At 39.0% G+C, this 22,950-nt stretch overlaps 1 protein-coding gene across 3 annotated transcripts in view; it reads right to left on the reverse strand.

Moving 5' to 3' along the window:
- The window catches only part of JAKMIP2 (janus kinase and microtubule interacting protein 2), a 201,066-nt gene that overhangs the window by 45,883 nt on the left and 132,233 nt on the right, over positions 1 to 22,950 (reverse strand). For all 3 annotated transcript variants that reach the window (XM_007516367.3, XM_007516366.3, XM_060180556.1), the window contains exons 3-5: positions 7,878 to 8,375; positions 3,690 to 3,899; positions 739 to 837 (exon numbers count right to left, since the gene is read on the reverse strand). In XM_007516367.3, the coding sequence (XP_007516429.1) occupies positions 739 to 837; positions 3,690 to 3,899; positions 7,878 to 8,375 (807 nt within the window). The remainder of the gene's footprint in view (positions 1 to 738; positions 838 to 3,689; positions 3,900 to 7,877; positions 8,376 to 22,950) is intronic.

The following is a 22,950-nucleotide window of genomic DNA, read 5'->3' on the forward strand; positions in this document are numbered from 1 at the left end:
CTGCTGAGAGATCTCTTCTACCCAAGGTTGACTATTTTAAATTTTGTCTCTCTCCTGGTCTGTCTTTTTAATGACAAATGTTTAAAATATTTAAACTTAATTAGCAAATGATACGTAAAGAAAATGCAGATGGTGATGGTGCCAGCCTGGCTGAGCACACATACTACAATGTGCAAGGACCCAGGTTGGAGCCACCAGTTCCCACCTGCAGGGGGAAAGCTTTGCAAGTGGTGAAGCAGTGCCACAGGTATCTGTCTCTCTTCCTCTCTATCAACCCACTCTCTTCTCGATTTCTGACTGGGTCTACATGATAAATAAATACAGGTATTTTTTTAAAAAAAGGAAATTCAGATGGGGCCCAGTGGTGGTGTACCTGGTTGAGTGAAAACGGTACAATGTGCAAGGACCCAGGTTCAAGCCCCCGACCCACCTGCAGGGATAAAGCTTTGCTACAGGTGTATCTCTCTCCCTCTTCCCTAGAGACCAAAGTACTATTACACCATTCATCGAATGGAATTCCACTTGTTTAGTTTCTGTTGCTCTCTTAACTGATACTGGGAATTCACATAAAGCAAAGAGTCTACCATGAGTTATCTCCAGGTATGTGTTGGGCATGTTTATTGATCAATGCTATAATTATTTATGAAATTTACTCTATTAGGTTATATTTTTAAAACATCTTGTATATTTCTATAACATAAGGCTTACTCCAAAGGTCAAGGTCCATTGAGAACTCACCAATTCATTTCGTTCATCACCAAGTAAGGTATTCCTGTCTTCTAATTTTCTTATCATGGCATTCAATTCAGCTATTCTCTTTTGATTTCTTCGTAAATCCTGCACATAAAAATTAAAATTGGTATTCTTTAGCAACACTTTTATATGACATTTTAGAATACTGCTTGTTAACTGGGCTCTCTCAGTTCCTTTCACTGGTTTACAAGATGGGAGTAAAACTTTCAGAAAAGAGTAAATATTTACCTTCATCTATCTCCTCAGTACTCATAAGCAAGGTTTAAGACCAAAACTAGATCAAACTTCAAAGGATTTCTAAATGGCAGATAATCCCAGGAACCCTGACTTCTGGGGGCAGGGAAAGTGGTAGATGGTTCAGTCAGTTTATTAGATTTGTGAGTTGTGAGACCAAGGTAGTGTTGTGATTACATCAAGTTCAAGGAATATATCTTATGTCATATCTACACATTGCTTTCCACAGTTTAAAAAGATGTCTTATGAGTCTAGTTAGCCAAAGACAGGCTAGAGTGGGATGTGGGGTGGATCTTTGTAAATTTCTGCATATTCCTGGAGAAAGAGGTCAGAGTAAGGCTTGTGAATTGCCTTCTTGCTTAAAAGGTAGTAGATTCTAGGATAGTCTTTGTTGATATAATTTTCCAAGAACAAATGGCTTCTTCACGGGCATAATTGCCATGGATGACTTTATGCATTGCAGTCATGGCTTAATTCTATGCTCAAGAGTTTATAGGGTCATTATTATAATATACTTGTACTTCCATAATTGCCTTACATTTTAATAGCACTGTAGTGTGAACAAAGCAGCTTCACATACATTATGGCCCCAGATTCACGATGTCTTAGAGGATTTAGCAGAACCATTAAGATTCAGGGAGGGGAGTCAGGCTGTAGCGCAGCGGGTTAAGCGCAGGTGGCGCAAAGCACAAGGACCGGCATAAGGATCCCGGTTCGAACCCCGGCTCCCCACCTGCAGGGGAGTCGCTTCACAGGTGGTGAAGCAGGTCTGCAGGTGTCTAGCTTTCTCTCCTCCTCTATGTCTTCCCCTCCTCTCTCCATTTCTCTCTGTCCTATCCAACAACAATAATAATAATTACAACAATAAAACAACAAGGGCAACAAAAGGGAATAAATAAATAAAATAAATAAATATTTAAAAAAAGATTCAGGGAGATTATAACTTATTCAAGGTTTTGTAGTTAATATCAATAACTAATATGTATTGAATGAAAAGGTAAAGGATTGTCTTAGGTGTCAAGAAGGCAATGTGCCAGACATTAATCTTAATATTTTATGTGTTGTTTCCCACTTAGGCCAGCATAATAGAGTTACACAATTATATATATTTGTTTGTTTTCCTCCACGATTATTGCTGGGGCTCGGCGCCTGCACTACAAATCCATTACTTCTGACAGCCATCTTTTTTCCACTGTTGTTGCTGCTGCTGTTATTGTAAAGGACAGAGAGAAATTGAGAGAGAAAGGGAAGACAAAGAGGGGGTGTAAAATATAGACATCTGCAGACCTGCTTCACTGCTTGTAAAGCGAGCCCCCTGCATGGGGGAGCCGGGGTTTCAAACTAGGATCCTAGAGCCAATCCTCATGCTTCATACTATATGCGTTAACCCGGTGTGCCACAGCCTGGCCCCTTACTTAAATATTTTATAATGAGGACATTTAAAACAGTGAAATAATTTGCCTAAGTTCACATTCTAAGTTCCATTCTCTGCACAAGTAGGCTATACTACAGGTTAGTCATAACCCTAAAACTGACATCTGTTTGGTCCAACTTGAGCAATCTAACCCAAAACACACACACAAACACACACAGACACACACAGACACACACACACACACACTCTCTCTCTCTCTCTCTCTCTTTCTCTTTCTCTCTCTCACCCTGAGTATCAATTCACTGACTTTTTTCTTTTTTTGATAGAAGGCAGATTGGGTGTGGAGAGACATCTGCAGTACTGTGCCACCATTTGTGAAGCTTGTCTACTGCAGATGGGGGCCAGGACCTTGAACCCTGTAATATGTGTACTCAACTAGGTACACTACCACCTGGCCCACCAGTTCACTAATTATTCATTACCTGGTTTTAAGTGCTACTTTAGAACACATCTCTGTGCTTAAATAATACATTTCTACATTTTTAGTAGTATAATAATTTGAAAGGTATAAGATATGAAAAAAATCTATATGTATGTTTATTTCTACCACTGCATTTCTATAAAAGCCTCATATTATTCTCTTTATGCAGGTATCTCCTTATCTAAACAGCAAATAACTTTATATAAATATACAGTTTCCTTGAACACATGTAAACTGTGAGTTATTTTTTCCAAATCAAAACATAAAATGTTAGGGCATGACTTTGTGATTATTACTTGGTAACTTGGTGAGGAATCACTGAGCTATTAGTTTAGGAATAAAAACACTGTTTTTAGTTTCTTTCACTTCTGTACTTCCAAAATGCAAATTCAACTAGTTGACGAAAGTCCAGGAAAATAAATGGCAAATTCAATCAGACTAAAAGCTCATAGACAATGATTATAAAATGTCTACACCTCTTGACCCCAGTAGATGATAACCATGTTTACCAACCTACTTGTTGATGAGAGGGGAAATTATCAGTAATGATATGAGGCAAAGCACTTGCATCTAGCTTATTCTTATGATAGAGTATATGTGTATAGGTATCTCTATCAATGATTTACTGAGTTCTGTAATTCTCTTGTGATCTGCTAATGCAGTAAAGACCACTTTGTTGTCTACCAATTTAGAAAACACCATTCCCTTGATACTAGTTGTTTTATAGTAGCTGGTAGAAACGATTTCTTTATAGTAAACAAAAGAGGAGCTTAAGTATAAAGTAGAACTTGGGAGCTAAATAAAAGATGACTCTTAAGTTCTCAACTTCAACTTGAATAGACTTACAGGACTGCTGCAGTGTTCAGAGCCATCTCCTGCTCTTCCTGGAATTTCTCGTTTAGGACTGCTCATGTTACATTCAGCCTCCTTGACCAAAAATAGCTGCTCATCCAAAGCCTCCTTTTGCAGTTGGAGTTTCTGTACATAGCCTGTTTGGGTCTCCAGCTCTTTTTCCAGGGAAAAGATGATCCTGTCCTTGGCTTTGATTTCATCCATCTAAAATAAATGATAGCCAGAACAATTTACTTACCAAAGCTATAAAGGCAGACATTTTTACAATGGCATGAGTTAACATTTATCTGCTGATTGATAAAAGTCATAAGGATAATAAATGAATCCATGAGTAAAACAAGGCAATATTGTGTAAATGAAGAATTACCTTCAGCTAATTAGCTGCCAAAAGACCAATTTTCATTCCTCTTTAGTATAGCAGTTGTAGAAGCTACCATTTGAAATGGTCTGAGCTGGCTGGATAAAGAAAAGGCTGCCTTGGGGTCTGGGCAGTAGCGCAGCGGTTAAGTGCATATGGCACAGTGCAAGGACCGGTGTAAGGCTCCCAGTTCAAGCCCCCAGCTCCCCACATGCAGTGGGGGTTTGCTTCACAAGCAGTGAAGCAGGTCTGCAGGTGTCTGTCTCTCCTCTTCTCTGTCTTCCCCCCTCTCTCAATTTCTCTCTGTCCTATCCAACAACAGCAGCTATAACAACAATAACAACCACAACAAGGGCAACAAAATGGGAAAATTAGCTTTTCAGAAGAAGATTCCTAGTGCTGGCATGGAGCCCCAGTTATAACCCTGGAGGCAAAAAAAAAAAAAAAAGGCTGCCTTTAAAATGTACCAGAAGATGAGACATTGTGCCTATGTGTTAAAGACTGTACTGTAAACCATGAACAACCCAATAAAAGTTTTAAAGTGCCTAGGAAAAAAAATTGTATTCTATTATAATGTTTCCTAGGACAATTTTGTTGTTGCCAACTGTTGGCAGGGAATGGCCTTTGATACTTGTTGAAATGTAAATAGCCACTAAGAATAAGTCACCCCCAATGGCAGATGCTGCAGGCTTTCTAGTAAACAAGCAGTTTGCCAAGCAACTGCATTTACATTCACATGATGAATTTGGAACAGATTCCTCCTGCCTCCTCTTTCAAAGATCCAAATTATTTTTCTCTTTTTATTCCAGAGCAGACAGTTCTTATTATCAAATATTAGGAAGTTATGATTGGGACAAGGCAAAGTATATAGGACATACCATACCGATTATAATTTCTTCTTGTATATACCTTAGGGATATACTGAACACAACATTTATTTCTGCTAACACTGGGAATGATTTCATAAATCTTATTTCTTCACTAAGAGCCACAGATATCTGATAAAAATTATCAGTATTCTATACTTTGCCATTCTTGGATTAGGACTAGTCTAGTAATATAAGACATTTCTGAAGAGAGCACGTCCACTGGGTGTTCGTTTTCTCCTCATTTCATTTTATTCTGTCTAACTCCTCAAGATGAAGATAGGGAAGACAGCAGCATATTATTCTCTTTATAAAGATGTCTCATTATCCAGGTAACAAATCATTTTGTATAAATCTACAGTTTCCTTGGACATATGTGATCTGTAAGAGGTTGCTTCCAAATCACAACATATAATTTTACGGCATGATATTGTGATATTACTTGGTAACCTGGTGAGTAATCATCATCCTAGTCATTTAGGGATAAAAACACTGTTTTCAGTGCTTCTTTGTTTATGACTTCAGCCCATTGTTATTCTTAGCTAAGTAGCACATTTATCAGATCTATCATACAACTTATGTCCAGTTTACTTAAAATAAGTAAATAACTCTTATGTACTTATTAATAAGGTAGAAAGAGAACCAGAGCATCACTCTGGCACACACAATGCTGATTACTGGACTCGGGAACTCAAACTTCAGAGTCCAGTGCCATCCACTTCACTACTTCACGGGTCACATTACTTACAGTTTATCATAGTGCCATATCTGTATGTTCTTAGTTGATTTTGACATATACCACCCAACTAAACTTGTTGAGAAAATACTCCATATAATTGCCTATATAATAATAATAACTGTTGTCTACTAATGTTTTACTATAGCCACAAGGCCTAATACTCAGGTTTCAATGTTTTTTCTTAGTTGATAACAATACTATTATTTAACTTATATTATCACCATTCTACAGGTGAAACTAAGGGTTACAAATTTCATCACAGACATGTGGTTTGAGTTTTAATTCAAAGTTCTAACTCTATAGTATAATCCATTAGATACTATGCTATCTTTATTCTAAGATTATTAATAAACTTTTTAGAAGTTCAGGTTTTCTGTGAGATATCTACTGATTAATGTTAAGGAGGCTCTTTTGTATACTGTTTATAATCATGCATGTTGATTGCTAAATACCAAAAATTCCAAAGTTCATACTCTCAAATGAGAAAAGGATGCATATCTGAATTCCCTAGAGAAATTTTGTGGACAGACAATTCCAATTTCGGGGTGGGGGTGTAAGACATGGTTAATATAAAAAGAAAGAAACATGAAAACAAGTGCAGTTGTAGAGTTGAAAAAGTTTCCCACATTATTTAGTTTGCATTCAATTTCTGAACCATTCATCGGATTGCTTAGATTTTTTTACACTATTATCAAAGAAAAGATTTCATGTTAATGTCAGTAATGTGCTTGTGAAAATAAATAATGGGAAATGCCAGGAAACAAGTGAATACACTAATACATTTTGCACTGAAAACCAAACAAAAAACATTTAATGTAAAGCTATCTATTCATTTACCTACCTGCTGACTTCAGCATTCACAATTCTGATTTTTTTTTCTTCACCAGCCACTGTCATTTCAAAGACCAAGGACAAGGCAGAGTTTAATCCTTCTGCACTGTATTTGGCCTTTATTACCAACCAAAGCAATAGGATGAATTGCAATTGATAGTGTGGCAAATGCAAGATTTTATGGCCAAATCATATTGAAGTACACAGTAAAACACACGTTTAATTTTTTAATAAAATATCCTGTTAACTATTTTTAAAACTGAAAACCTACTTAAATTGAAATTCTAGAGATAAGTAGACAAGGAACATAGAGTTCTCAGAAAATAACTTTAGCTTTGACAGGCACAAAAAAAGCTATTTTTTTTCTAAGAACCATGGTTTTAAATAACTTAGAGTACATTCTTATAGGTGATGGCAAATTTTATAAACCAATGCTCAACATTCTGAGTATATATGCATATAATATTGCTTCTAAAATAACTGGACATTAAAAGCTCATAACATCATAACTTTCACACAACAATTATATATTTTTTTTAAATATTTATTTTATTTATTTATTCCCTTTTGTTGCCCTTGTTGTTTTTATTGTTGTAGTTATTATTGTTGTTGTTGTTGTTGGATAGGACAGAGAGAAATGGAGAGAGGAGGGGAAGACAGAGAGGAGGAGAGAAAGATAGACACCTGCAGACCTGCTTCACCGCCTGTGAAGCAACTCCCCTGCAGGTGGGGAGCTGGGGTTCGAACCGGGATCCTTATGCCGGTCCTTGTGCTTTGCGCCACCTGCGCTTAACCCGCTGCGCTACAGCCCGACTCCCATTTGTTTTGTTTTTAAGCACCGTTAAAGACGTACGTAACTTCTGATGACACTTTCTGATTAAGAAAGGCCCAATTCTGAAGTGGTGGAAGCAAATCTTAGGGTTTGATAATCATAACCAAACCCCTGATACATGACATCCAATCAAAGATTATAATGAAAAAAGAAGTTGAAGAAAAAGAAAAGATCTAATTTTTTAAATCACTATGGTATTTTATAGGCCTATTTCTTGCTTTCAGACATATTCCTGGATAGCAGACAAGTGAATCATTCAGAATGTTCCCAGTGCCTGTCATTTCAAACATCATGAAAGTTACAAAAACTTCCCCTATTCTTGTAAAAGTCTAGTAACATTCATTTTACAACTCCACATTTGGCCAGTGCATATCTATCTATCTATCTGTTTGTCTATCTAATTAGTGATCTGTATTGAATTTGGAATAGACAATTAAACAAAAGATGGGCACTGTTTAAAGTACACTCATAAAAATATCTGGAAAAAGCAAGCCTCTTGAGTTCTGAAACCTGGAAAGAATGGTTCTGTGCTGCTTTACTGCTTTGGGTTACTAACCAGCCTCCGGATATCCCGCTCTGACTCCCATTTGATCTTGGAGATGGCTTCCTGGTGGGACTGATGTTCACTCCTAAGGTCCCCGGCCTTGATTTTGTCCGCTTGGATCATATTGCTTAGAGCCTCATCCACCTGCTTCTTGGCAGTTTTCAAGTCCGAAATTTCCTGTAAGAGCTTAAGGCGCTCTGCATCAAACAGTTTCCGGGCCTCCTCCCGGGCCTCAATGGTGAGCACTGTCCTTACTTTGTCACTGCTGCCATCTCGGAGAGCACAGAGAGCTGACTTGAGCCTCTGGATCTCCCCATCCCGCACCTTCACCGTCCTTGACATCTCTTGCTCATGCTGTTTGATGAGATTCTCCCTCACAGCCTGCAGCTCCTTCATTTTCTCCTCATGGAGCTTGACTTTGAGTTCTGTCACCAGGACCGTGTGCTTGCGTTGCTCCAGCTCACGGATCCTCTTTGTTTCTTGAGTTTTCTCTCTTTCAAGCTTCGATACCTAAAGGCAGAAAAGCAAAAGGATGAAAAGTGATAAGCCTCAAAGGAAAGGTGGCTCTGAGGCAGGATTTGCAGCTTAGGCCCTTGTGATCTCTTAATTCCACCTCTCTTTTCAAATTCCAAGCCACAGTGAGTTTCTGAGGAAAGGGAACTGCAGGCTTTAAAGCTGGGAATAGAAAATGCAAAAAGAACATACTCAAAGATGCGTACAGTACTTTGTTCAGACAAATATTGGATGTTCTGGGAACTTACTTTTCTATGTGTGGTCTGTAGACAAGCACATGTGTATTGCTAGGAGTTTTTCAGAAATAGGGCTCCAGCCCAGATTCTTACAAATCAGAATGTACATTTTAACAACTCCCCAGGTGAATGGTACAGATTAGCAAGACATGCTATAATGGCCTTCATCATGGAGAAGAGTTGTTTGAGATAGATTACTTAGAGAGTTGTTTACATTAAAACAAACTTATTTACAGGAGCCAGGCAGTGGCAGACCTTGTTGAATGCACGTTAGTATGTTCCAGGACCCTGGTTCAAGTCTCCATCTGCAGAAGGGAAGGTCCACAAGATGCAAAGCAGTGCTGTAGGTATTTTTCTTTCTTTCCCCCTCCTACTCTCCCCTTCCCTGTAAACTTTCCCCAGTCTCTACTGAAAACATAACAAGTAAAAATAAACAAATAATATATTTACTTTATGAGAGAACATCCTCAAGAGAGACCAGTGCTGAAATGTATGGTGCTGGGGGTGGAGTCTGAGGCCTAAGGAATGTTAGTCTTGTGCTCTGTCATTGAACTATCTCCCTGGGCTTCTGGAGATCTTTCTAGACATGTCCCTAGTTAGATCCAAAAAAATTAAATGTGGATGCCCTGAGGGTTTGCTAGTGTGAGGAGGGAAGGTAAAGAATGAAGACAGTTGATAAAGCCTCAAGCTTACCTTTTTTACTGTGGTAACTTAGTCCCATCCCTAAACTCCTCTCTCTCTCTCTCTCTCTCTCTCTCTCTCTCTCACACACACACACACACACACACACACACACACACATACACACACACACAGGCACCATCCAAAAAGTTCTTTGGGCTCACTCTATTTTTTTAATAAATTTATTTTTTAAATTCTTTTTATTATCTTTATTTTATTTACTGGATATAGACAACCAGAAATCAAGAGGGAAGGGGGTGACAGAGAGGGAGAGACAGAAAGACACCTGCAACACTGCTTCACCACTTGCAAAGCGTTCCCCCTGCAGGTGGGAACTGGGGGCTCAAACCTGGATCCCTGTGTATTGTAACATGCGCTCAACCAGGCACGCTACCACCTGGCCCCTTGAGTTCCCACTCTCTACAGGGAGCTTAGTGGGTGATGTTATTCTGCAAGCTCTATAGGTTTCTTTTTACTTGCCTCCCTCCCTCACTCTTGATTTTTTTTTTTCCACCAGAGCACTGCTTAACTCTGGGGCTACTGGTAATACTATGAGTTGAACATGGGGACTTCCCACATGCAAATCCACATGCAAATATTGTATGCTACCACTGAACTATCCCCCAAGCCCTCTCCCTCTGTATCCATCTTTGCATCCTCCCTCAACCAGCAATAAGTAATCTTTTAATATTTCCCTTTAAAAAAAATCTTTCAGATATTCTGGCTTTGGAAGATCTATTTTGTTGCATTTCCAACAATAATATGTCTTTTTCTTTTCTTATTAGCAATGGAAATTCCCTAATGTGCTATAAGCCTGTCTCTTATTCAGCAGAGTAAGCCAAGAATCTAGCTTTTCCAGCCTCTCAACCCCTATACTATTGTGCTTGCCTTCCCCACCCCAGCTCTGCTGCTGGCTGCTTGCCTTTGTTTCTTTCCATTTATCTCATGTGTGTGCACATGTTTTCTCCCAGCCCCCATAGCCTAAAAAAAGGGAAGAATTGAACAATTCTGGGAGTAATATTTAGTTGAGTGATTTGCGGTCGCTGTCATTTCTAAAATTGGAAGAGTTTCATAAAAAGCCTTCCCAGCTTGAAAATGTTAAGATTCACACTTCTCATTGAAATCACTATAATTATAATGTCAAGAGACTGAGATTTCACTTACCTTCAAATCTTACCTTCCTTTAGTCAAACAGTATTTTCTAGGTCCATATGACATTTTAAGAATATTTTATATCAAAGATACAGCAATTGTTCTCATAGTTATTCTAAAAGAATATACGGCACAAGGAATCTTGGCAAAACAAGTAGTCAGACAATCTCAAAGTGACTATTATTGCCTCTACTCTCACCTCCTTAGGCTGAAGTCCCTTTCTGGAAGCTTATTATCTCATCTGCCCTAGAGCAGTGCTGTCCAATTTGGTGGCTATGCGCCACATGGAGCACTAGCAATACTGAAAATATGAACTGAGACAGTCTAAGTATAAAACACATACCAGATTTTGATGACCTGGCATGAGATAGAGTATAGGATATCTCATGAATAACTTTGATGACAATGGCATGTTGGAATTAGAATACTGTAGATATTCTTAAAATATACAACTAATGATAACATTTTATTTAGTGTTTAAAAATCATGGTTAAAAAGAAATTTAAAATCACATCTATAACTGGAGATGTGTTCTTAATTGTATTTTTCACTAGACAACATTATTTGAGGGCTCTTGGGAGTTCATTTCACTGTCAGTGATATTATCTTAGTAAATAAAGCCCAGCTCTGCTCTGATGTTTGTGTCATTCTCTATGGCATGGGATGGAATCCTAACACTTTTGTTTTGCTTTTCAGGTATTCAGATTTGACTGGACAGCTCTCCCTTCTGTTTCTCATGCTGCATCTCCAGGCACAAGGGGCTAGGTTATTCTCCTCACATGTACCTCATCTCTGTACCAATGTGCCTACAGTTTCCTCTTTGTGGTGTGTCCTTCTCTAGTGGATTCCCTGGGATCCTTTTATTCCTCAAGATCCAAACAGATGGCACTTCCTTCGACCACATCAGCAGGACTGCTGGTTGCCAAAGACAAAGTTCTTTTCTCCTGCCTTTATCTTTTCAGTCATCTTTATACATACCCCCTATTCATCCATCCCACAGTTTTTCTTCCTTCCTTCCTTTCTTTCTATTCATACTTGTCTGTCCTTGACTTCTTTTTTTTTTAATATTTACTTTATTTATGTATTCCCTTTTGTTGCCCTTGTTGTTTTATTGTTGTAGTTATTATTGTTGTTGTCGTTGTTGGATAGGACAGAGAGAAATGGAGAGAGGAGGGGAAGACAGAGAGGAGGAGAGAAAGATAGACACCTGCAGACCTGCTTCACCACCTGTGAAGCGACTCCCCTGCAGGTGGGGAGCCAGGGTTCGAACCGGGATCCTTATGCCGGTCCTTGTGCTTTGCGCCACCTGCGCTTAACCCGCTGCGCTACAGCCCGACTCCCCCTTGACTCCTTTTTTATCCCTACCTCAGACTGAAAACTTCTAGAAGGCTGCCAATAAAACTTGTTTCTCCTCCCTGTCTACACAACAGTTGCCAGCACAACACATAATAAGAAGCCAAAAACTATGTATGTGGAATTAAAGAACACATGCCAATGTGTTTGTCTGGATGACCATCTGGCAAGAAACAAGAATTATAAATCCTTTCTCTAGAGCTTTGATGGTGTATTCACTAAGGCACAAACACACATGGAGGTGTGACAGCAACCTCCTCAAATATTTATATATACAATTACAAATCAATACATAAAAATATCAAATTAAAAATGGAATTACATCATTTACAGAATACAGGCTTGTATGGGTTTCTCAAAGCATCTCCCATCCATTCCTGCTTGATATAAGCAAGACTTTCCACATGCAAACAAACAAGAAACATTTGTCTTCTCCTTGATATTTATGCTCTGCATTTAAATAAAGACAATCTAAAATTTTCCTTTTTTTCTTTCCCTAGAATAGACTCATTTGGATTCTTCTAAGCCACTGCTAGACAAACTATTGCTCATGTACTAAATCTCCCCTGCCCTTATTTTGGTGATAAAGTTTTACCGGAACACAGTCTTGCCCATTCATTCTCATATTGCTTGTAGCTGCTCTCACACAGCTGTAAAGATGAGTAACTTCACAAAGATTTCCTGTCCATAAAGGCTAAATTCTTTACTCTCTTGTCCTTTACTGGAAGTCTTGGTTTTTATTTTTATTTTTTTTACTCTTTTAAAATAAAGGTATTTTAATTAATTTATTTCATCATCATCATTATTATTATTATTACTTATCAGAACTCCCCATCACTCTGGCTTAAGGTGGTATAGAGGGGAGTAAACCTGAGACTTTGGAACATCAGCATGAGTCTCTTTGCATAACAATTATGCTATCTCCTCCAGTCCCAGGTTATTTTTTAATAGGAGGGTCTTAGTTTTCATTTAGTTAACTTCCTTATAGGACCTTGGAAAAGTCTTGCTTTAATATAGAAATGATAGGGATTTTAGCAGGATATACTAACATTAGGCATCTGAACAGTATCCTGACCCTGATGGCTGCACAGAATATGTTACTATGGGAAATTTTAGCAGTTCTTTCTAGAACAATTAAAAAAAAAAGATAAAAAAAAAGGATAGTAGAGAGGAAATTCCAAGTCTGCATTTCAATTTCACCATCTGCTGTTGCTTGGAAAGTTGCTTTATCCTGATAATCTGACTACACTTAGAAACATTTACAAAGGGTTATTTTTAGGATTAAATTAAGTAATGCATGGGTACCTACTCTGAACTGTAAATTACTATAAATTTTAAGGTAATTTATTGGATACAAGGAGAAATGCAATTCGAAAAATTTTATATCAAATTTTCCGCAACTGCAATGGATTATAACACTTTCTGATTATGTCATTTCCTGTAAATTATAAACACTAATTTTTCATATGTAGTCTACAGATCAATTCAAAGTAAAATAGTAAAAATAAAGGAATGTGGAAAATTTATTCCAGCCCAAAGGCAAAATGACATACAAACAAACACTAGCTTTCCAAAGACAATGAATTATAATTGACATTTTTATGGCCCATTATTTTGGTTGTCATGGAAACGGGTATCTTTTGACAGGATTTCTAGGTATGCCTTTCTAGTTAAGTTTTGAAAAAGTGTTTTACTCTGAAAGAAATATAAAATATATGACTGACATCTGAGGAGAAAAAGAACCAACAAAATGTTGTGGACAAAATTCCCCTAAAAATTATCTGCAGTTCAGATTGCAGCACTTAAGGAAGTAGAGTTTAATTATTAATGAAAATCAAGTGTATTATCCTACAGACATTATTCCTGAGTAACAGTGGAAACTATAGTAACAGCACTATGGAGACAGCATATAAAGCCTTTCATGTTTGAGGTTTTGAAATCCCAGGTTCAATCCCTAGCACCTCTATAGCCAGAGATGAGTAGTGGACTGATCTCTCTGTCCCTCTCTTTCTTGTTCCTTTCCTCTCTCCCTCTTTACCTTTCTCTGTACCTCTCTCATTAAAGTAAGTGAATGAATATTTTAAAAAGAAGAAGAAAACAGGGACTGGGTGGTGGCACACTCAGTTCAGTGCACATAGTACTATGCAAAGACCTGTGCAAGGACCTGGGTTCAAGCCCTCACTCCTCACCTGTAGCTGCTGAAGCAGGTATTTATTTTTCTCTCCCCTCTCAATTTCTCTCTGTCCTATCAGATTATATAGGAAAAAAGAAGAAGGAGGAGGAGGAGGGGGATGGGAGGAGAAGGAAGAAGAGAAGAAGAAATCTATAGTAACAATGTTTGAAATTAAAAAGGGTAATTTAGCAGACAAAATAATCAGTTTGGGAGTCCGGTGGTGGCGCAGCGGGTTAAGCGCACATGGTACAAAGCTCAAGGACCAGTGTAAGGATCCCAGTTTGAGCCCCCGATCTCCACCTGCAGGAGAGTCGCTTCACAGGCAGTGAAGCAGATCTGCAGGTGTCTGTCTTTCTCTCCCCCTCTCTGTCTTCCCCTCCTCTCTCCATTTCTCTCTGTCCTATCCACCAACAAGGACATCAATAACCACAACAATGTTAAACAACAAGGGCAACAAAAGGGAAAATAAATAAATAAATAAATATTTAAAAATTAAGGAAAAAAATCAGTTTTGGTGAATGGAAATGTCTTATGGCAACACATTTCAGCTGGACCATATAGCTACTAGCATTTATGGAGTCAGGCAAATTTAGAAAGGTTTTCCATGTATCTGGACACTTAGCCTCCTCATCAGCTCTGTGCTTTAGGTGTATTTGTTTCAGGTGATTTTCAGGTGACAAAAAAGAGGAAAAGTCTTTTGATTTTTTTATTATCTTTATTTATTTATTGGATAGAGACAGTCAGAAACCGAGAGGGAAGGGGGTGACAGACAGAGAGACCTGCAGCACTGCTTCACCACTTGAAAAGCTTTCCCCCTGCAGGTGGGGAGTGGGGGCTCAAACCTGGGTCCTTACACATTGTAACATGTGTGCTCAACCAGGTCTGCCACCACCTGCACCCCCCTTTTTAATTTTTCATATAGAAAAAAGTCTTTACTTGAGTAAAGAAGTGAGTTATAGGGAGTCGGGCGATAGCACTGTAAGTTAAGCGCACATGTCGCAAAGCGCAAAGACCAGTATAAGGTTCCCAGTTCGAGTTCCTGGCTCCCCACCTGCAGGGGAGTAGCTTCACAGGCAGTGAAGCAGGTATGCAGTTGTCTATCTTTCTCTCCCCCTTTCTATCTTTCCCTCCTTTCTCCATTTCTCTCTGTCCTATACGACAGCATCAATAACAGCAACTATAATCACTACAACAATGCAACAAAAAGAGAATAAATAAAAAAAAAGTGAGTTATAAGAAGGCTGGTTAGAGTCAGCTGTGGTAGGACCAGAGTATAGGTCAGAATCAGAACTTTTTGGTTTAGAGACTTTTAATAAGAGGTTTTACTTTCTGTAGCCTCAGTTCCTCATTTGTAAACTAGGATCAGAGATTCTCTTAATTATTGTGAGGACTGACTTAGTAAAAGCACTTTGGAAAAACATTTAGTCCACATGGGAGATTGTTTTGTTTTTATAGACCCAGGGTCTTGTTCAGATGTGATTTCACCACTCACAGGTCATCTTTTCCTTCAGATATATATATATATATATATATATATATATATATATATATATAGAGAGAGAGAGAGAGAGAGAGAGAGAGAGATATCATGAGAAAGACATAACACTAGAGCTTCCCTCATTCCACGGCACTAAGTCTGTGGCTCAAATCTAGGCCACTTATGCCCTACCTGGTAAGCTATCTCTCAATACATGGTAGGGTAGGTACAACAATATTGATTTTGATGAGTATTTATGTGGTATATTAACATTACATCAGACAATGCTATTACATTAATACTACAACAATATAAATGTAAGTATTCATATTCCCATGCTAAGGCTAGCATTACTATTGTTAGATTTCCTAACAGAATAAGATGCTCAAAGCAAAACTGGGTATCCTTGGGTTGGCAAATGTTCTCTGGCATTAATAACACCTGATGGTATGTTAAAGGGTAGTTAGATTATGTGTGTAAAAATGGCCTGTGGGGTATAGCAGGGCAGGGCAAGGGCTCTGAAAACTACAACTTTAAGTCCTTGCCACCTAAGAAATTTCAAGAGGGCAAAATGGTATAAGACAGGAGGAAAAAGTATTCATGACTATCCCTTTAAAACTTATACTGCACTTCTCTCTCCTGTCCTATTTCTAGCCTGGCCTTAGAAAAACATCTACATAAATTCTGCCAAGATAAAGATGGGGATGCTGAGCTCTCTTGTGACCTTAGAAATCCTTAGAAATCAAGGATTAAAAATGGGACAGCCTGGTCAAAGGAAAAGAGGGTTGAAAGGTTATCAGAACAAGACAAGCTAGCAAATGCTTCAGCTTGGATTACCTGCATACAGTGTTCCTGGAGATTTAAATCATAGAAGTCTGGCAGGGGTTCACAGTGCTAAGTAACTCAAACAGAAGATGTGAAGAAGAGACAAACTGGGATTACAGGATGGCTGGTGACAAGGGGATTTTTGCACAAGGGGATTTGCAAAGGATTCTCTCTCTCTCTTTTTTTTTTTTTTTATGTCTTCCTTTCAGCCACATGTGCTTTCTGAAAACAAAACTAAAGGTGCAGAGGGCAGGAGAATGAACTCACTGGGTGGAGCACTGGCGTTATCATGTAGATGATCCAGATTCTAACTCCAACACCATATGAGAGTATGATGGCATGGGGGATGATCTTTTGCTCTGATATCTCTTTCTACCTGTCTCTGAATAAAAATATTTGGCCCAAGAGTGACAGTTAACACACACACACACACACACACACACACACACACACACGGTGCAAAAATACCACATCCATGAATTTGAGGCTTGGGAGTAGATGCTCTGAAATGATTATTAAACATGTTTGGCTGGTTTTCTAATTATACCCTTGAGGAGCACAGCACCATGGCTAGATACTTAGCACCATCTGTGAAGAAGGAAATTACCATTTTTAGCTCTTCCACACTGGGGCTAACTGGGTTAAGTGATTGAACTCAGGGGCCAGGTGGTGGTGCACCAGGTTCAGAGTATATACTACCATGCACACGGACCTGGTTCAAGTTCCTGGTCTCCACCTGCAGGGGTGAAACTTCATGAGAGGTGAACCAGTGCTGCAAGTCTCTGCTTTATCTCCATATCTCCCCTTCCCTCTCAAATTCTCTGTCCTGTCAAATAATATGTAAATAAAATCTAAAAAGTCTATTCTCTCTGCTGTTATTCCTGGAGTCTAGCTCAAATGCCCTGTTTGTTTGCAGGTTCCTTTACATCAGTACCCGGCAAGTCTCTTAGATAATTTCTAATGACTAGAAGTCAATTATGTCTAATATCTCTGTTTCATGCAGACATCTATGGGAGAGAGATATGGGAGGCTCTCACTCCCCTCCAATTTTGTTTCTATGTTTTAAATTTGTATAAAACTGAAAAGTTCTAAAAGTCTTCCTCAGCCCAACATTTCCAGATCTTCATATTTATTATTTAACTTTTAAGTTTTTATTAGTGATTTAATACTGTTTTACCAAATCACAAGATAACGGGGCTATAATTCCACACCATTTCCATGGCCAGAGTTCTGTGTCCCCATTCCTTTCACTGGAAACTGCAGTGGTACCCTCTCTGTTTCTGACTTTTTTTCAGTCTGAAAAAGCTGACCTAGAATGGTGAAGCCCCAACTATGGGGGGAAAAGGGGAGGTTGTCATTTGTAGTAAAGAGGATGGACCTTGGACTAATAATTCAGGTAAAGAAAGATAAGTACTATAAGATTTCACATAATTACACTAAAAAAAAAAAAATCTGAGCACAGAGATGCAGAGAGCAGATTTGGTAGCTACTAGAGGCATGGTGGAATGTGATTAGTGAGGATTAAGGTGGTCATAAGGTACACACTCAAACTTGAACTGGGGGTGGTGTATTGTCAAAGCAATGGACTCTGGGGAAGGATGGCAAAGATGGGGGGCTAGAGGGATTTGGGGGTCCTGGTGCATGATGGTGCAAAAGGATGTAAGTTGAGGGTGAGAGTGTTTTGCCCACACCTATCACGGGGAGATGAGAAATTGTGTTCTGTGTGTCAACAACTGCACTGTAAATCATTAGTACCCACCTCCCAAATAAAATGAACTAAAAAATAAAGGAGCAGAAAAAAGAGGTACATGTTCATTATATAATATATAGCAGGATGGCTATAGTTCAACAACATTGTGTATTTGAAGAAATTGGACCTGAAATGTTCTTATCACAATAAAAAAATATAACTATATGAGGTGATAGATGAAACTTACTGTGTTAATCATTCAGCAATAGCTACATACAGCAAATCACTGTTTGGTATAGTTACAATGAATAAATAAATATTGTCTGTCAATTCTCTCTCAATAAAAATTGGAAAATGCAAGAAAAAACAAAGAGGCTAGATTTTGGAGGAGGTAGCAGGGGGAACTGATGAATTAGCTCTGTGATTTTCTAACATGTGACTCTAAACCTCAGTTTTCTCGTCTGTGAAAATGGGGGGAAACAACAATCTTAGCTTACAGGCTGGTGGTGAGTATGAGATAAGGCAGTTGCATGATAATATTCTTACATATAAAAATAACTGCTCTAAAAGTAACACACACCCTTACATAGCAGACATTACATTATCCTGTTTGACAAATGCCAGAGTGAAAACAGAGAGATTTTTACAACCTGCGCAGGCCACTCAGGAGCAAAGTGAAACAGCTAGGATTATGTCAGGATGAAATGTGCTTATTACAGTGCCTGACAGATAGTAAACCTTCAATAATATGAAGCTATTTATATTACAGACACAAAGCATTTCAGACCCTGTTCTATACACACTGTAGTCGGTAAATGTCAGTGGTATGATTTGTCTTTCTAGAAAAATGAATAATGCCCTCTTGCCCCAGAGGTTTCTACTTTCTAACTAGTCCATTCCCCAGTAGCTAAATTATCATTTTTATCATCATTGTAGCCTCAGAGGCAAACTGTGAGTGTTAAATCACATGTGGGCATTGTTCATGCTCTTTCCCTTAGAGCCTGGGCCTTGGGAAGCACAGTCATATTTATTTTCATAAAACTGCTTTATGACTTGTTTGCCCTAGAAATTCCCTTTGCTCTTTGGAGAAGGCTGTAGATAGAAGCTGAGGCTTTGTTTTAGCCTCTGTGCTGGGGCTGTAATGAGTTTTTGGGGGTTGGGGGATGACAGCCAGTACAAGGAAAGCCAAGAGCAGGGCTTTTATTCAGGGGGAGGGGTGTTGGTGTCTTGTCAGAACAGAGGCAGTTAGGTTAGGACTCCAGTAACAGCTGTCAGGCTTTGCATAAACTGGCAGTCCTGTCTGCTCAAAAGACACCCCTTTTAAATTTAAGGCTTGAATGTGTGGAAAATTGGCAGTGGAGGTCCCTGGGGCCTCTGCCTCTCTGGAATCTCACCAGTTTGTTCTCTGTAAATCAGCAGTAGTTTCTGGTTACTAGAAACTAGACGGATAGGCCTTTTTCCTATACTGTCATTTGTCATCCTGTCTTTGCAACAATTAAAGGAGTCTGCTTCCCTAGAAATGCTATGTTGCCCCAGGGAAAGGTAAAACCAATGAAATGTCCATAGATTGTCAGAATTGGCAGGAATACGAAAGTCAAGTATTTATCTAAGACACACCAACACAAGGACTACTGGCCAGCCTGCTGGAATTACCAGTCCTGGTCATCCCCTACTCTGCTTATCAGAGTCGTTGGACTGCCATCCAGGGATTTGAATTTTTAATAAGTGGCCTCAGGTTATTCTAATACACAAAGACACTTGACAAATATACTTGGAGAAACAAAATAACTGATAGAGACACTTGAATTTATCCTCAAAGTGAGAGATAATGTCTTGGTTTTCTGACACCCAGACAAATGTGAGTCAGTGCTTTTGTTTGTTTGTTTGTTTTCTATTGCTTGAATCACATCATGATTTTTATAGCTTCAGAGAAACCAAATTTATTTTAAATACTTTACTATGAGTAAACTCTGTGCACTCTAAGTTAAAGCTGACATAGTTAGCTAGGGATTTCAGACAAATCTAAGCTTTGTGCTCGCCAAAAAGAGGGGAAATAGATTTGGGAAGGAAAAAAAATCAAAAATTTAATAGCAATAACTTAACAGTCAAGAAAGAATAAGTGGATTAACCAGAATAATGATGGAACTGGGAGTCATTAGACAGTGATATAAGGACGTAAGAAGACAACTATTATAGGGTGGTTTGGCTCATTTGTGGAATATAGAAAACTGAAACACATGGATGTTCAGAAAAAAAAGGAAAGGAAAGTAAAAAGAGCTAGCCAGACTACCTTTAAGACCTTTGAGGGCTATGGTGATTATCAGGGGGTGAGTGGAAGCACAGAACATTGGGGGGTGTGGTGTGGTGTTGTGACCCCTAAAGGACTTTGGGACAATTAGCATACGAATGACATCAGCCTGAGGCAGAGCAGACTGATAAGGAATGTATATAAGCACTGACTTGCAGCAGCTCCTGCTCTGCCATGACATTCACCATTTGGTGTGGCTGCAGATTGATTCTGGTCTTTTCACGTGGTGATCTTGGGTAACTTAGTTTGCAGACATTGGACTTTTGCCTATTTTCCTAGCTAGGCTTCCACCCTCACTTTCTCAGTGATTTTTATGAATAGACTTCTCTTTGGCTTAACCTTAGTTGGAGCTGCTTATCTTGCAGCACCTAGATACTTGCCTTTTACCTGTTTCACCCTAATAAAGCCTTTAATTACTTAAACCCATTGCCAGCATCCCGCAGTCAATCCTTTACACACAGCCAAAGCCCCTTTTAAGTTTTAGTTTCAACAAAGAGCTAGCCAGACAATTTGAGTGCTATGGGGATTATCAGGGGATGAGTGGAAGCACATTGGCGGGTGTGGTGTGGAGTTACACCCAAAATTTCATATTATTGTAAATCTCTAATAAAATTACATTAAATTGATAATAAAAACGTTTGAGAAAGTTGGGCGGTAGTGCAGTGGGTTAAGTGCAGGTGGTGCAAAGCGCAAGGACTGGCATAAGGATACTGGTTCGAGCCCCCGGCTTCCCACCTGCAGGGAAGTCACTTCACAGGCGGTGAAGCAGGTCTGCAGATGTCTGTCTTTCTCTCCCCCTCTCTGTCTTCCCCTCCTCTCTTCATTTCTCTCTGTCCTATCTAACAATGATGACATCAATAACAACAACAATAATAACTACAAAAAAAGTTTGTAAAGATGAATAAGGAAATACACCGGCTTCTGACCTATATCTTGTTGTTCTTACTACACAAAGAGTTACCTGGGTAAGGCAGCTTAATGCTAACATGGTGTCCTCCAGGTTGGAGGTAGTAAAAATATTATTTGTAATTCAGGCATTTAAAATGTCTTTCATTTTTTCCCCTTTTTGTTGCCCTTGTTGTTTACTATTGTTGTTGTTATTAGTATTGTTATTATTGCTATCATTGTTGTTGGACAGGGCAGAGAGAAATTGAGAGAGGAGGGGAAGAAAGAGAGGGACAGAGAAAGATAGACACTTGCAGAGTTGCTTTGCCATTTGTGAAGCGACACCCAGCAGATGGGGAGCCTGGGGCTCGAACCAGGATCCTTATGCTGGTTGGTACTTGTGCTTTGTGCCATGTGTACTTAATCCACTGCACTACTGCCCATCCCCTTTCATTTTTAAAAAACATTTATGTGTTTGATGTATGAGGTGGGGATACAGAGGGGAAAAAGGCTAGAGCACTACACCAGAGACAAAATCCAGGGCCTTATTCGCACAAATCATGCACTCTGCTCATTATGTCACTTCTCAGTCACTCCAAATGATCTGCCTTTTTTGTTATCACCAGGGATTCACTGATCCACTAGAAAATATTCAGTCAGAAACAGAGGGAGACAAAGAGACTTGGGGTGGTGGGGGGGGCGGGGAGAAGGGGAGATATCCCTGCATTGCAACGTCCTCTAATGTGGTGGGGGTTAGTTTAGAAACTGGGTCATGCATATGGCAAAGCAGGTGCGCTATCCAAGTTAGCTAACTGAATGGGTCCAAAAGGCATTTCTGACCATATTCAAATTAAATATCTCTACTGCTCCTGTGAGACAGGTGCTAGTATATCCATTTAAGAGATGATACTCAAGTACTTTCCTAAGAAACAACTGCACTGCATGCTAGGAAGAATATTACACGTGATCTTTTTTTTTTTTTTTTTTTGAGAATTTACTATGTGTCAGGCAGTAGAGCATTTGATGAAAATTTTCTCATTTAATATTTATCAGATAGACACAGAGAAGGCAGAGATACATAAGATAATGAAAGAGATCATAGCACTGCAGTATACACTGCTGACGAAGAAACATCAGTATAACAAACAAGGAGCAACTCATCTTTCATTCACTAGTCTATTCATGAAGAGATGTTGAATTTTTCAGTTCTGGATATTTATTTGGTCTTTATAAATACAGAAGAAAGGTAAATATCTGTTTTCATTGAGATCACCACAATACAATTAAAGGATAAAAACAGATATCACTATTAAATGAATCAAGTACAGTCATGTCATGGGAAATAACTAGGTAAGGAAAATGCCCTGTTTTAGAGACCATCATCAGATGAATGGCCATGTGCAGACACCTAAAGAAGATGAGTGGTGTGATGATGGTGCACCCAGTTAAGCACACCTATTACTACGTGCACGGTCCTGGGTTCATTGCCCACCCCACATCCGCTGTTCCCCACCTGCAGGGGGGCTCTTCACGAGTGGTGAAGCAGATCTGCACGTGTCTATCATTCTCTCTCCCTCTCTATCTCCCCTACCCTCTCAATTCCTCTCTATCAAGAATAATAGAAAGGAAAAAGAAAAAAAAAAAAGGGAGAGTGGTGTGGGGATTTCCTATTGGGAGTAGTGGATTCACAGTGCCAGCACCAAGCTGTAGAGATAACCCTGTTGGCAATATTACTTTTTTTAAGTGAAAGACAAAAGCTTTAAATTGATCAACGCACCTCTCGTGATTTAGC

The sequence above is a fragment of the Erinaceus europaeus genome, chromosome 2 (assembly GCF_950295315.1).
Source record: "Erinaceus europaeus chromosome 2, mEriEur2.1, whole genome shotgun sequence".
NCBI lineage: Eukaryota > Metazoa > Chordata > Mammalia > Eulipotyphla > Erinaceidae > Erinaceus > Erinaceus europaeus.